The 11,518-nt window shown below is 48.0% G+C and overlaps 1 protein-coding gene and 1 long non-coding RNA gene across 6 annotated transcripts; one reads left to right on the forward strand and one right to left on the reverse strand.

Annotated features, from left to right (window-relative positions):
* Positions 1-4,027: 4,027 nt before the first annotated feature.
* LOC123576455 (cytochrome c oxidase assembly factor 6 homolog) lies at positions 4,028-11,245 on the reverse strand. Of its 3 annotated transcripts, none has more exons than XM_045437332.1 (3): positions 11,119-11,245; positions 10,040-10,199; positions 4,028-4,359 (listed from the first exon to the last, which is right to left on the reverse strand). In XM_045437332.1, the coding sequence occupies exons 2-3, from the start codon at positions 10,181-10,183 to the stop codon at positions 4,264-4,266; spliced, it is 240 nt and encodes a 79-aa protein (XP_045293288.1). In that variant the 5' UTR covers positions 10,184-10,199; positions 11,119-11,245; the 3' UTR covers positions 4,028-4,263. The 3 variants fall into 3 exon arrangements, with proteins under 3 accessions (XP_045293288.1, XP_045293286.1, XP_045293287.1); XM_045437330.1 differs by lacking the exon at positions 11,119-11,245 and adding an exon at positions 10,944-11,112; XM_045437331.1 differs by lacking the exon at positions 11,119-11,245 and adding an exon at positions 10,944-11,112 and having other exon boundaries at positions 4,256-4,359; positions 9,984-10,199.
* Positions 5,027-10,046, forward strand: LOC123576456. Of its 3 annotated transcripts, none has more exons than XR_006701410.1 (4): positions 5,027-7,635; positions 9,039-9,148; positions 9,248-9,390; positions 9,833-10,046. It is a non-coding gene; the product is annotated as an uncharacterized LOC123576456 (long non-coding RNA). The 3 variants fall into 3 exon arrangements; XR_006701409.1 differs by lacking the exon at positions 5,027-7,635 and adding an exon at positions 7,982-8,099; XR_006701408.1 differs by lacking the exon at positions 5,027-7,635 and having other exon boundaries at positions 8,839-9,148.
* Positions 11,246-11,518: the final 273 nt, after the last annotated feature.

Consider the following 11,518-nt stretch of genomic DNA (forward strand, 5'->3'; position numbering starts at 1 on the left):
TTTTCCTAATGTTATAGTCAACACTACGAGTAGATATGCAACAATATTCACATAATCTGCCCATTTTTTAAAGCTTGGGTGGGTGATTTATTTTTGTCAAGAGTTGGAAAACTTCTTTATTCTGTGTACAAATTTTTTGTGTGATTTGTAGATATTTTTTTCCCCAGTCTGTAATTTTATCTTTTCGTTTTCTTAATAGTATCTTTCACACAGCATTTTTAGTTTTTATACAGTTTCAGCTTTTACAAAACTTTTGTCCTTTTCCAGATTGTGCTTGTGATGTCATTACATAAAAATTAAAATGCAGAATTCCTCTGTATTTTCTTCTAGGAATTCTGTGGTTTTGTATCTTACATTTAGGTCTATGATCCATTTTGAGTTTGTTTTTAGTAAGATGTGTGGTATGTCAAGGTTCGCTTTGTTGTGTGTGGGAGGACACTTTCTCCAGCACCACATGTTGAAATTCTTCTTTCTCCACTGAACTGCCTTGCACCTTTGCTCAAAGTCAGTTCACTTTATTTGTGTGGGTATATTTCTGGACTCTTCTGTTCCACCGAGCTCAGTGGGAGTCCTTCGCCAATACCAGTTTCGATTACCGTACCTTTATAATAAGCCTTGAAATCACGTAACATGAATCATCCAACTTTTTGTTCTTCTCAAAATTACTTTGGCTATCTTAGGTCCTTTGCCTTTCCATGCGAATTTTAGTATCAGCTTTTGTCAATAATTACACAAAAAAGCTTGGGATTTTGATTAGGGTTGTGTTGAACAAATTGGGAGGATTTAAGAGTATTGAGAAAATTAAGACGAGTTTTCTAAATCTTGACTACAGTATATCTACTTAGATCTTCTCTGACTTCAAATATTTTGGGCTTTGTAGTTCTCAGATACAGTCCTATACGCAGATTTATGTCAAGTATTTTAATTTTTTTAGTGCTACTATAAATGGTACGCTTTTTATTTTAACTTCCAATTATTCATTGTTGGTCTACAGGAATAGGATTTTCTTGCGTATACTGACCTTGTTTCTTGCCGACTAAGATTCGCTCGGTTCTAGGAGCTTTTTGGTCAGTTCTTTGAGACTTTCTACAGAGACACTGTCATTGCCACAAACTGAAGTTTGTGTTCAGCAAGACTTTAGGCATCGTATTTCCAATGCACTGGTTCACTTTGTGTCTGTCACGTTTTCATAATTCTTGTAATATTTCAGACTTTCTCATTATATTATTTATTATGGTGATCTGCAATCCGTGATCTTCGACATCACTATTGAAATTGTCTTGGGGAGCAGTTAAGCATGCCCACGTAAGACGGTGAACTTACCACATTTGTCAGTTGTGTCTTACGTTCGTAGAGCTGGTTTCATTTCTTCCTTCCCAATTTGTATGCTCTTTCTTTTTTGTCTTTGAAGCAGCTAGGAATCCAGCACAATGTTGAACAGACATGAGAAGGGACATCCTTACCCTACAGCTGATTTTAGGGAAGAAGCATGTATTATCTTCCTACATTAAGTATGATATTAGCTGTAGGGTTTTTTTTATAGATGGTCTTTGTTATTTTACCGCTATGTTTTAAGTTCGACTTTTTTCTTCCAGTCTTCATTTTTTTTGTGCCTATATTAAAATGCTAATTCCCAGGACACACACCAGCCGACTTTCTTCACTACCTTAGCTATAGAGGTATACTTCGTTCTATTGCACTTTTCAGGTACTGCATTTTTTTTAGACATCGGAGGTTTATGGCAACTGTTGAGCAAGTCTATTGATGTCACGTTGCCAACACCATTGATTCCATGTCTCTGTGTCACATTTTAGTAATTATGATAGTATTTCAAACGTTTCCATTATTATATTTGTTACGGTGATCCGTGATCTTTGGTGTTACTATTGTAATTGTTCTGGGGCACCATGAGGGTGTCCATAGAAGGTGGCAAACTTAAAGCTGCGTGTGTTCTGACTGTTCCACTGACTGGCTATTAAGAACGAACGAACAACACTGAAATTAGGCCAGTTAATAACCCTACAGTGTCTCCCAGCGAAAAGAAGAATCCTACATCTCACCTTAAATCAGCAATGATTGGGCCTGGTGAGGAAGACATGTCCAAAGCCAAGACAGGCCAAAAGCTGGGTCTCTTTGGCCAAACAGCCAAGTTGTGAATGCAAAGAGGAACCCTTGAAGGAAGTTAAAAAGTGCTGCTCCAGTGAACACATGGATAATAAGAAAGCGAAACAGCCTTACCGCTGATACGGAGGAAATCTGAGCGGCGTGCAGGGAATATCAAACCAGCTACGACGTTCCCTAAAACTGAAGCCTAATGCAGAACAAGGCCCTAATTCTTCAGTATTATGAAGGCCAAGAGAGGTGAAGAAGCTGCAAAGGAAAAGTTTGAAGCGCGCAGAGGCTGGTTCATGCGGTTGAAGGAGAGAAGCCGTCTCTATAACCTCAAAGTATAAGGTGAGGTAGCAAGTGTTCCAGACCTACCAAGATCATCAGTGAAGGCGGCTACACTAAATGACAGATTGTCAGTGTAGGCAGAACTGCCTAACTTCTATTGGAAGAAGAGGCCATCTACGATCTCTCTAGCTAGGGAGCAGAAATCAGTGCCTGGCTTCAAAGCACAGGCTGCTTGACTTGTTAGGGGCTAACGCAGTTGGTGCCTTTAACTAAAAGCCTGTGCTGGGGCGCCTGGGTGGCTCAGTCGGTTGAGCATCTGACTTTTGACTTCAGCTCAGGTCATGGTCCCAGGGTTATGGGATCAGCCTCTGTGCTGAGCATGGAGCCTGCTTGGGATTCTCTCTCTCCCTCTCCCCCACTCTCTAAAATCAAATAAAGTAAAAAGTAATAATAATACAATAAAGGCCTGTGCTGTATAAATGGAAGAGCCTGGATGACAACACATCTGTCTACAACATAGTTTTACTGCAGGTTTTAAACCTACTCAAAAAGTTTCCTTTCACAATATTACTAATTGGTAATACACCGGGTCACCTATGAGCTCTGGAGATGCACCCAGATTGTGGTTTTCATGCCTGCTAACACAGCATCCATTCTGCAGCCCGTGGATCACAAAATTTCAGCTCCCAAATCTTATTAAGAAATACACCAGAGCTGCCGGAAATGGTGAACCCCTCTGACAGATTTGGGCAAAGCACACCTGGAAGAGGACTCACCACTCTAGATGCCATGAAGAATATTCATGACTCATGGGAAGAGGTGAACATCATTAACGGAGTTTAGAAGAAGTTGACTCCAGCCCTCCCGGATGACTGTGAGAGGTTCAGGACTTCAGGGGAGGGCGTTGCTGCAGATGTGGAAAACAGCGAGAGAACGGAAATCAGAAGCGGAGCCCAAAGACGGGACTGAACGAACAGCTGCAATCTCATGTTAAAACTTGATAGAAGAAGCAGGTGCTTCTTATGGACGAGCAAAGTGGTTTCGTGAGGCGGAATCCACCCGTGGTGAAGATGCTGTCAAGTTTCTTGAAATGCTAACAAACAGCAATAGAATATCACAGAAACTTAGTTGATAAAGCAGCAGCAGGGTTTGAGAGGATGGACACCCAATGTGGAAGAAGCGGTACCGTGTGTAAGATGCTATCAAACGGCATTAAGATATTACGGGAAATCACTTGTAAAAGGAAGAGTCAACCCGGGGCAAACTTCATTACTTTTAAGAGAATGCCACCACCCTGATCAGCCGTCCACATTAAGACCAGCCCCTCCACCAGCAGGGAAAAAAAAAAGTACAGCGCACTGAAAGCTCAAATGATGGTTATCATCTTTTTTAAAGTACGTGCGTTGTTTTTTCAGACATAGTGCTCTTGTACACTTAAGACTTCAGTATAGTGTAAACGTAACTTTTATGTACCCTGAGCAATCATTCATCTGATTTGCTTAGTTGTGCTCTTTGCCTTATCGAGTGGTCTGGAACCGAACGTGTGCCATCTCCAAGGTCTGCCTGTATTTGTATCTGTCATATTTGCCTACTACTGACACTCCAACCAAAACAAACAAAAAAAAAGAGTACGTGGGTTTTTATAATAGGCTTTAATTTTTCTTAAAATATAGATTTCTGACTACATTAAAACTAAGCATACTTCATACCATTTCGACTCTTCATAGTGTGAATGATGGAATCTGTTACTTGACCATTTGCGTGTGGAACAAGTACTGATGGTGAGTCCCATCACTGCCACGGTCAGCGGAGCATTGCTGCAGGTGCAGAGAGAATCGTTTCAACCCTTCGGACAAGTTCAGGAATAGCCTAGGACTTCACAGTTGGTTTTGAAGGCTGGAATTGTCCTGCTTCAAATTTTTCTTTGAACTTTAAGTAGTCTCTTCTTTTATCAAAATATTTTATCTGTTGGGGAAAAAAAGTGAAGTAAGGGAAAGTTTTGCAGTTTAAACAAAAGTGCAGATTTAGTTGAGTAAGTGGTATAAGTGATTTGCATTCTAGAATCATTTTGAATCCGTGCATATGATATATGAGTCTCCAAAGAGGATGTAAACCAGTGAGCCCTGACCCCTTTTGAGTTATAGATCCTGTTGAGACTTCAAAGAACCCACGAACCTTCTCGAAAAATGCCCCTGTGCCTGGATGTATGAATCTTGCCATGCAGGCTGAGAGTTCATAGGTCATAACACTCATGATTTAAAGACATTGTACAAGTTTTTCTTATCAACTGTAGTTTCAATAAATTTTGTAGTTCACCAACCATATTTTTAGCAAGGTGATCTCATCCAGAAACACATAGTTAAAAATTATACTTATAAATTTTACTTATAAACTAATTTATTGAAATTTTACCATCCACTCAAAGACGTCCTCTTATTTACATCCTCCTCTTGCCTAGGGAGTTTGAAGTATCTTAAAGCCCCATATCCTGAAACAGTAAAATTCCAGCAGAAAATCAAGGTCAACCACAAAACTCTCCGTGTCTATATCTGAGCTGCTCTGCAGACCAGGCAAAGGCAGAATACTACACGTCTTCACTGGCAGAATAAACAACACTAGTTCTTTTGATAAAAGCCCTCCTTAGAATCCACTAAATAATTTAAGAATTAAATCCTAAGTGAAAATCAGACTGAGAATGTAAACCTATCTCCAGCTGGAATGAGAGACACAGACCATTTCTCCCCAGGACACCGCAGCCACAGAACGTCCTGACAGACCCCGCTAAGGGACTACTGCTTTCTGCCTCACCAAGAAACCTTGTCCTCTGCAACCAGAGACTATCAGAAATTTGCTCTTAGTGGTTCTATCAATAAAAGTGAAACCTCTTACCTTTGCCTGGAGGATCTAAAGCAATCTAACACAAAGCAGCAGCCTTCATTTCCAACCCAGGGGCAGGATCTCAAGGGATTTCTGAACACGATGTTCATCTTTAAGAAAACAGGCCCCTCGGTCCCCTTCTCAGTCCGGGGCTGACAATAACCTGTTTAGATGCAGCCCTGTTTCATTTCAATTGCCTGTATCCCATCCTGCCCCTATGCCTGGGGAGGGAGGACTCCTTTCCTCCGGTTGGTGAGGTGCCCACAGTTCCTCTGATATGTGGCCTCCCTCCCCGGTTATGTGTTAATACATCTGTCAGACTACAGATTCATCCCTGGTGGCTGGGACGGGTGTTCTTTATTAAAGATCCCACAGGAAGAAGTGGACAGGGTCTGGACATCTGTGGCAAGTTAACAGATCTTTGTAACATCTGTCACATCGCCAACCACTTAACCGACAATTCCACGTAGATGTCCTACTAACACCTCGGTCCCAGCCGCCGCTTCAAACGCGTCTGTCCTCTAACACTTCGGTGGATGTGCCCGTACGCACCCCCACACTTCGATCCTGCCCCCTCCTCGTCGCTACAGCACAGGCCCTCCCTTCTAGCTCGGATTGTCCCAACAGCTCCCGAACTGGGTTCCTGACCCTCCTTGATCCGTCTGTCGTGCTGCTGCCAGGCATGGTCTCTCCCCAGCCCACAGCTGGTCCCATCCCTTGCTGGAAGGTCTTTCCGGGTATCCCTGCACTCTAAGGTCCACATCCAAACTCCTCAGCAAGACAGACAAGGCCATTCGTGGCTTGGTCTCTGTCCTCCCTGAAATGCCGGCCCCACAGAGCCCCTCCAGCTCCTAGATGTGTTTCTTTCTTGCGCACTGTACTTCCAGGCCTCTGTGTGCTCCACCCTCTGCCCGAACCGCTCTCTTCCCAGGCCTTCCCCTCCTCGGTTCACAGTCCAGGATCCTCGACATGGCGCACGCGCTCTCTCTCTCCAAGCTAGTAAGCCAACGAGCAGTTACCGAGAAGGACCGTGTACGCGAAATGCTAGCATCCTCTAAGCCGCTACATGAGATACGGGACAGCAGTGCGAATGGCAACGCTCTGGAATTTCCACAACGTATCAAAGGTTTATACGAAAAAGACAGTATCTGAAATTGATAATGGGATCGGGTCTCTCGGATGATGCCGGAATGATGGATCTCATCCCTGCTCCTTCCTCTGCTGAACCGACAGGAGACTTTACACAGCCTGTTACACAAGTTAGGCTGACGAGCACCATTAAAAGCCACAAAGCAAGAGCGAAGAGTAATTCGTTGTGGTGACACCTAGCATTTCAGCTGTTGGCCACGCTTCTTAGGTAACAAAGGTCCTTTTCCTACCGGACCTCAGCTGATCTTGGACAAGTCACTTCACCTTTCTAAGCCTTAGGTCCTACCGTGTAAAACAGACACACAAGTACTCACGAGACCGAATGAAAAATAAAGCTCATAAAAAAAAATGTCTCACCCAGGATGGACTCAAACGATACTTGCATTTCTGACCCCTCCCTGCCCATGTACCCCCCTGCCTTCTCACACACCGCTCCGGAAAACATCTTTCCGTTTCTAGACTCTGGCTACTGGGGTAAGGCTGCAACAGCTGATACCTGCGCAGAGCGCTCCGGTGAGGCGGGAGGTAGCTGAGAAAGAGCACCGCACTGCAGAATCAGACCGTTTTAACCAGGAAAGTGGCCACGATGGTCAAAGGCTGCAGAAGTCAATTTCACTGTTTTGCTGCACTACCCACCGCCCTCCTGCATTGGGGTTGGCTTTGCAGGCTACACTCGTTCTCTCCACCAACGCTCCCGTCCTAATGCTCAGGGGGCTCCAGCATCTGCGGGGTCAGTCCTCCCGTGGCCCAGGCCTCCTGGCTCCTTGACCTCATCCGTGACCTTGTCCCCCAACCTTCCTCCCAGGATCAAAGTGTAGGCCTCGGCCTTGCCAATAAATCCAGCTTGTCCGCAGTCCCAATTCTGAGTATCCTGCTCTCCAACCACCAGCTCTTCCCTTTCTCTGTGAGACCCAGACGCCAATAACCCACCCGCCACCTTGTCACTGGCTCCCTCTCCTTTCCTCATGCCGCCTCACAGCCAAACTCCAAGCTTTCCAATGGCTTCTCGCAGCACTCAGATTAAATGCCACGGCCCCTGGCCTCCGGTCGCCTCTCCGACCCTGACTTCCGCTGCTCCCTCCTTGCTGTTCCTTAAACAGCAGGGCCGTTGTGTTGTCCCGCTGCCCTCCTGAGGATGCTCCTTCAGTACGCCCCGCAGTGAAGGCTGATGCCCTGCTCTCCGGGCCTGTGTCGATGCAGGTGGCCATCACCGAGGTGAGGGGCATGGGAGGAGAGGCCTGCTGGGTACAGGATGGGGAGGAGTTCAGTCCTGTGTACGCAGAGGGCAAGGTTGGTGCTTGTGAACATCTAACTAGACCGCTCGACAGGTGCCTCCGGAGCTGGAGCTGCAGATCGGGCACCAACTAAGACCAGCCTGCCCCGGGAGAGCGGGCACAGCCCTTAACACGCCTAGGCAGGCGTTCCAAAAGGCGTGGCTGCTGCACACGCAGGGGGAACTAGGGCAGTGAACCCTAAAGGCGCCCAGGGAGAAGGGGCTCTTGCGTTTGAACGGACTGGAAACTTAGGACTGAGGTTCAAGAACAGCAGGAGGCTCGTGCAGGCTGCTTTCAGGCATCGCGGTGGCGCGGGGCAAGCACAAGCGGCAGCGTGTGGAGAAGGGGAAAGCGTGGGGTCTGGACTCAGACTCCTGGGCTCAAATCCAGGCTCCGCGCTTACAGGTGATTTCCTTTCAATGTGCCCGGGGTCCCTGTCTGCAAAACTAGGTGGCAGCTGCTAGGAGGAACACATCTGAGATGCTCAGAGCCCTTCCTCAGTAAATAAGAGGCGCTACAGGGACACAGGAACCTGGGGAGAGGGCTGGCCCTCGGGCTGCAACATTCAGCCAGTGTCAGAATGGAAGGGACACAGAATGAAGAAGCAACTGGCTGGCAGTAAAAACAAACAAAAACCAAAAACCAAAACAAAACCCTTCTGATGCAGAGAACAGAAGGTGCCCTGAAGGCAGGGGAGGGAGAGGGTCTGCCAAACCCTGGGTTGAAGAGAAAGCAGTGGGTTTCCATGGAGAAAGGATAAAAATAGGACTGAAGTGCGACTCTGCCAGGGGCTAAGACGGTGATTCCCAAGGGTGGTTACTGTCAGAATCACCTGTAGAACCACAGCCAGTTTGAAAAGCTCGGGTTCTATTTCCAGACATTCGGCAAATCGGAGGTGAGGTCTGGGACATGGCTGTTCAGCAAACGTCCACATGATTAAGACGTAATCTGAGTGGAAAATCAGGGCAACACTTGTCAAAAGACGGGTCTAGTGACAAAATTCTCCTGAGAAAATGCGGGGGTGGGGCGAGAACGGAACCAACACCCCAGCTGAGGCCCGCCTGGGTGGGGGGAGGGCTAGTCCTGCCCTGTTCTCAGCAACCCCTTGTGACCACGGGGCGGAGGGCCCGGTGGGAAGTGGGCAGCACAGTCAGTAAAGGATCAGGGCCTTCCAGGAGTCGGGTTTGATCAGCCCAAACTCCACCTGCTGGTTAAACCAGGCAGTTCACAGTGCATCCGGCTAGTGGGCAAACCAGGGAGGCACAACATTTTTTTTGCCTAAATCATGATACAATCATCACAAAGCCCCACATTTATCAGGTTTCTGTTTCTGTGTCAAGTTAGACATCGACTCTCCATGGGAATCCCATGAGGTACATGGCATGATGCTGATCTGACCAGGAGCTCATCTAAAGCAGGTTCTCGGACTGCCTCACTCCCTGCCCAGCCCTCCGGTAGGACCCCCCCACCCCCGCCCCTCCACCTGGTCTCCCGCACACCTCCCGCTCTTCTAAAAATGTGGCAAAGACCCTAAAGGCACGTCTCATCTCTAGGATGATCTGTTCGCACGCTACCTAGCACACTCTGCAGCAGCACGATGGGAGTGAAAAAGCACAGACAAATTCAGGTTCAAATCTGCCATGGGCCAGCGGGGCCTGACTTCGAACTGCAGTTCTGCCACTGACGGACCAATAGAGTAAGTTATTTCAATACCCCAAGCTTCAGATGCCTCCTCCGGACAAAGAGCAAACCGTCCATCTGAAAGGATGCAGATACAGGAGTGTCCACCGCTTAGGACCATTTGCTGAGCTCAATGTTAGTTCCCCTCTCCACCCACTCCCAGAAGGGCAGGCAGTACAGAGCAGGGAAAGGCCTGTCCGGGAGGCATCTGGGGCAGAGGGTGGCAGAAGCCATCATAAGGGCATCCTCTTCTATTTTCTAAACCATTCTCAGAGCATTTTGGGTTTATGGCCCTATGATTTGGGGTGGGTGACAGGGAATGCTTTATTTCCGACAGTAGCTCTAGGCCCATGAATTTGCCGACCCTTGCCCAAGATTCAAGACTCTTAAGATCCTGGAGAAACCTACCCATGTAGTGGGTCACAATTTTTGGTTACTGTCTGTATGTTTGTTTTCAGTGATCTTTAAAGTGTCAGGTAACATCTCCCAAATGCCTCCCTGATGTAAGTGCACAAAACACGCCTGGATTACCAGAGGTCTCTCTGCTGCTCACAGAAACTAGATGTGACACGCCTCGGACAAGGCTTCATTTCGTCATCGACCACTCACCCTGTAAGCTCTATGCATTTTAACAGCGGAGGGAAACGCATCCGAGTGTGCCTTACCCACTGTTGGGGACAACTCGATTCAAAAGAGCTTCTTAACTTCTTGCACTGAGAAGCGTCCTCTGTGTTCTCATCTAAACACTTCCAGTACTCATCCCGGGCTCCCCAGCAAGCCTGCCTTTCTTTCATAGAAGGGGCCGCCATTCCCAGTGGGCTCCAGCTGTCGGCCGAAACAACATGTGACATTAACGAGGAACTGGTCAATTCACAGACAACGCCGCAGTTCCCTCCCACTTCCTCTTTTTAATGATGCAACTGGGGCGCCTGGGTGGCGCAGTCGGTTAAGCGGCCGACTTCAGCCAGGTCACGATCTCACGGTCCGTGAGTTCGAGCCCCGCATCAGGCTCTGGGCTGATGGCTCAGAGCCTGGAGCCTGTTTCCGATTCTGTGTCTCCCTCTCTCTCTGCCCCTCCCCCGTTCATGCTCTGTCTCTCTCTGTCTCAAAAATAAATAAACGTTGAAAAAAAAAAAAAATTAAAAAAAAAAAAAATGATGCAACTGACATCAATCTGTTCTAAATTAACGATCCCATGAGAACACCTGCTTTTGAAGCTTAGCTCCTACTCTATGGAACCGCATCCACTGCTGGGTGCCAGCCTGGTCTCGGGAAGCCCGAGTTAGAAGTACGGCTCTGGCACGGGGCTGTCACTTAGGGGAGCTCATTTATCCTCTAGGACCTGCCGCCCATCTGTGAAACGGGGTAGCAGTGCCTAGTTTACAAGGTTGCCGATGGAACCAAACTTCTGCACAAACAAGTGCACGGGGGCGAAATCACCCCGCAAGGGCCAGGAGTGCTACCCAGGCCTGCAGAAGAGGAGCCCGAGGAGCGCGGAGTCGGTGACCGCCGCGTCCTCGTTCCACGCTCGCTCGCCCGCCCGGACCCAACCGCGCGCTGACCTCTCACCCGCCCAGAACCAGGTTCCCTTCGGCACCGACGGGGGTGTGGGGGGAGGCAGGGGTCATGGAGCCCAACACACTGGGGGAAGAAGGCGCGGTGCCGAGTCCTGGCGCCGGAGGGTCGCCTCGCCCGCTGGGGCTCGAGCGGCGTTAGACAACCCCACCGTGAGAAAGCAACTCACGCGGTGAATCCGCCCTCCAGCTTGGAATGACCCTTACGGGATCCCGTTCACGGTTCGAGGAAGGCGGGACTTCCGGCTCCGCTCTCTCGTATTGCAGCTACTTCCTTCCGGATCTCCGGTGTTGTGGGAGGCGGTGCCTGGGGGTGTGGAGGTGGAGGCTGGGTGTGACTCTGTCACCGCTTAGAGGGACCTGAACCTTATTGGTGTGTAAAGTCTCTCCCCCCCACAGCTTTGAAAAGTTGTGAGGAACTGTGCTCCTTTCGTAAATATCAATGGCTATGTATATTTCCTCCAGCGCCGCCTGGAAGGCTTGACTCGTCAGCCCTGTGGGAGAAGGCAGTTTGGGGTGGAAATTTGCCCCTGAGGGATAAGAGCTAGACAAAGTGTTACAGATGAAAAG

Source organism: Leopardus geoffroyi, chromosome D2 (genome assembly GCF_018350155.1).
Source record: "Leopardus geoffroyi isolate Oge1 chromosome D2, O.geoffroyi_Oge1_pat1.0, whole genome shotgun sequence".
Classification (NCBI taxonomy): domain Eukaryota; kingdom Metazoa; phylum Chordata; class Mammalia; order Carnivora; family Felidae; genus Leopardus; species Leopardus geoffroyi.

Excerpts from the sequence above, each read along its gene's own strand:
- LOC123576455 (XM_045437330.1), bottom strand. The coding sequence starts at position 11,002 with ATGACCCCTGCCTCCCCCCACACCCCCGTCGGTGCCGAAGGGAACCTG. Across the intron at positions 10,200-10,943 it reads GGGAACCTGGTTCTGGGCGG|CTGGAGCCCACTGGGAATGG; the intron begins GTGAGAGGTCAG and ends TTCGGCCGACAG. Across the intron at positions 4,360-10,039 it reads CGAGTTGTCCCCAACAGTGG|ATAAAATATTTTGATAAAAG; the intron begins GTAAGGCACACT and ends TTTCCCCAACAG.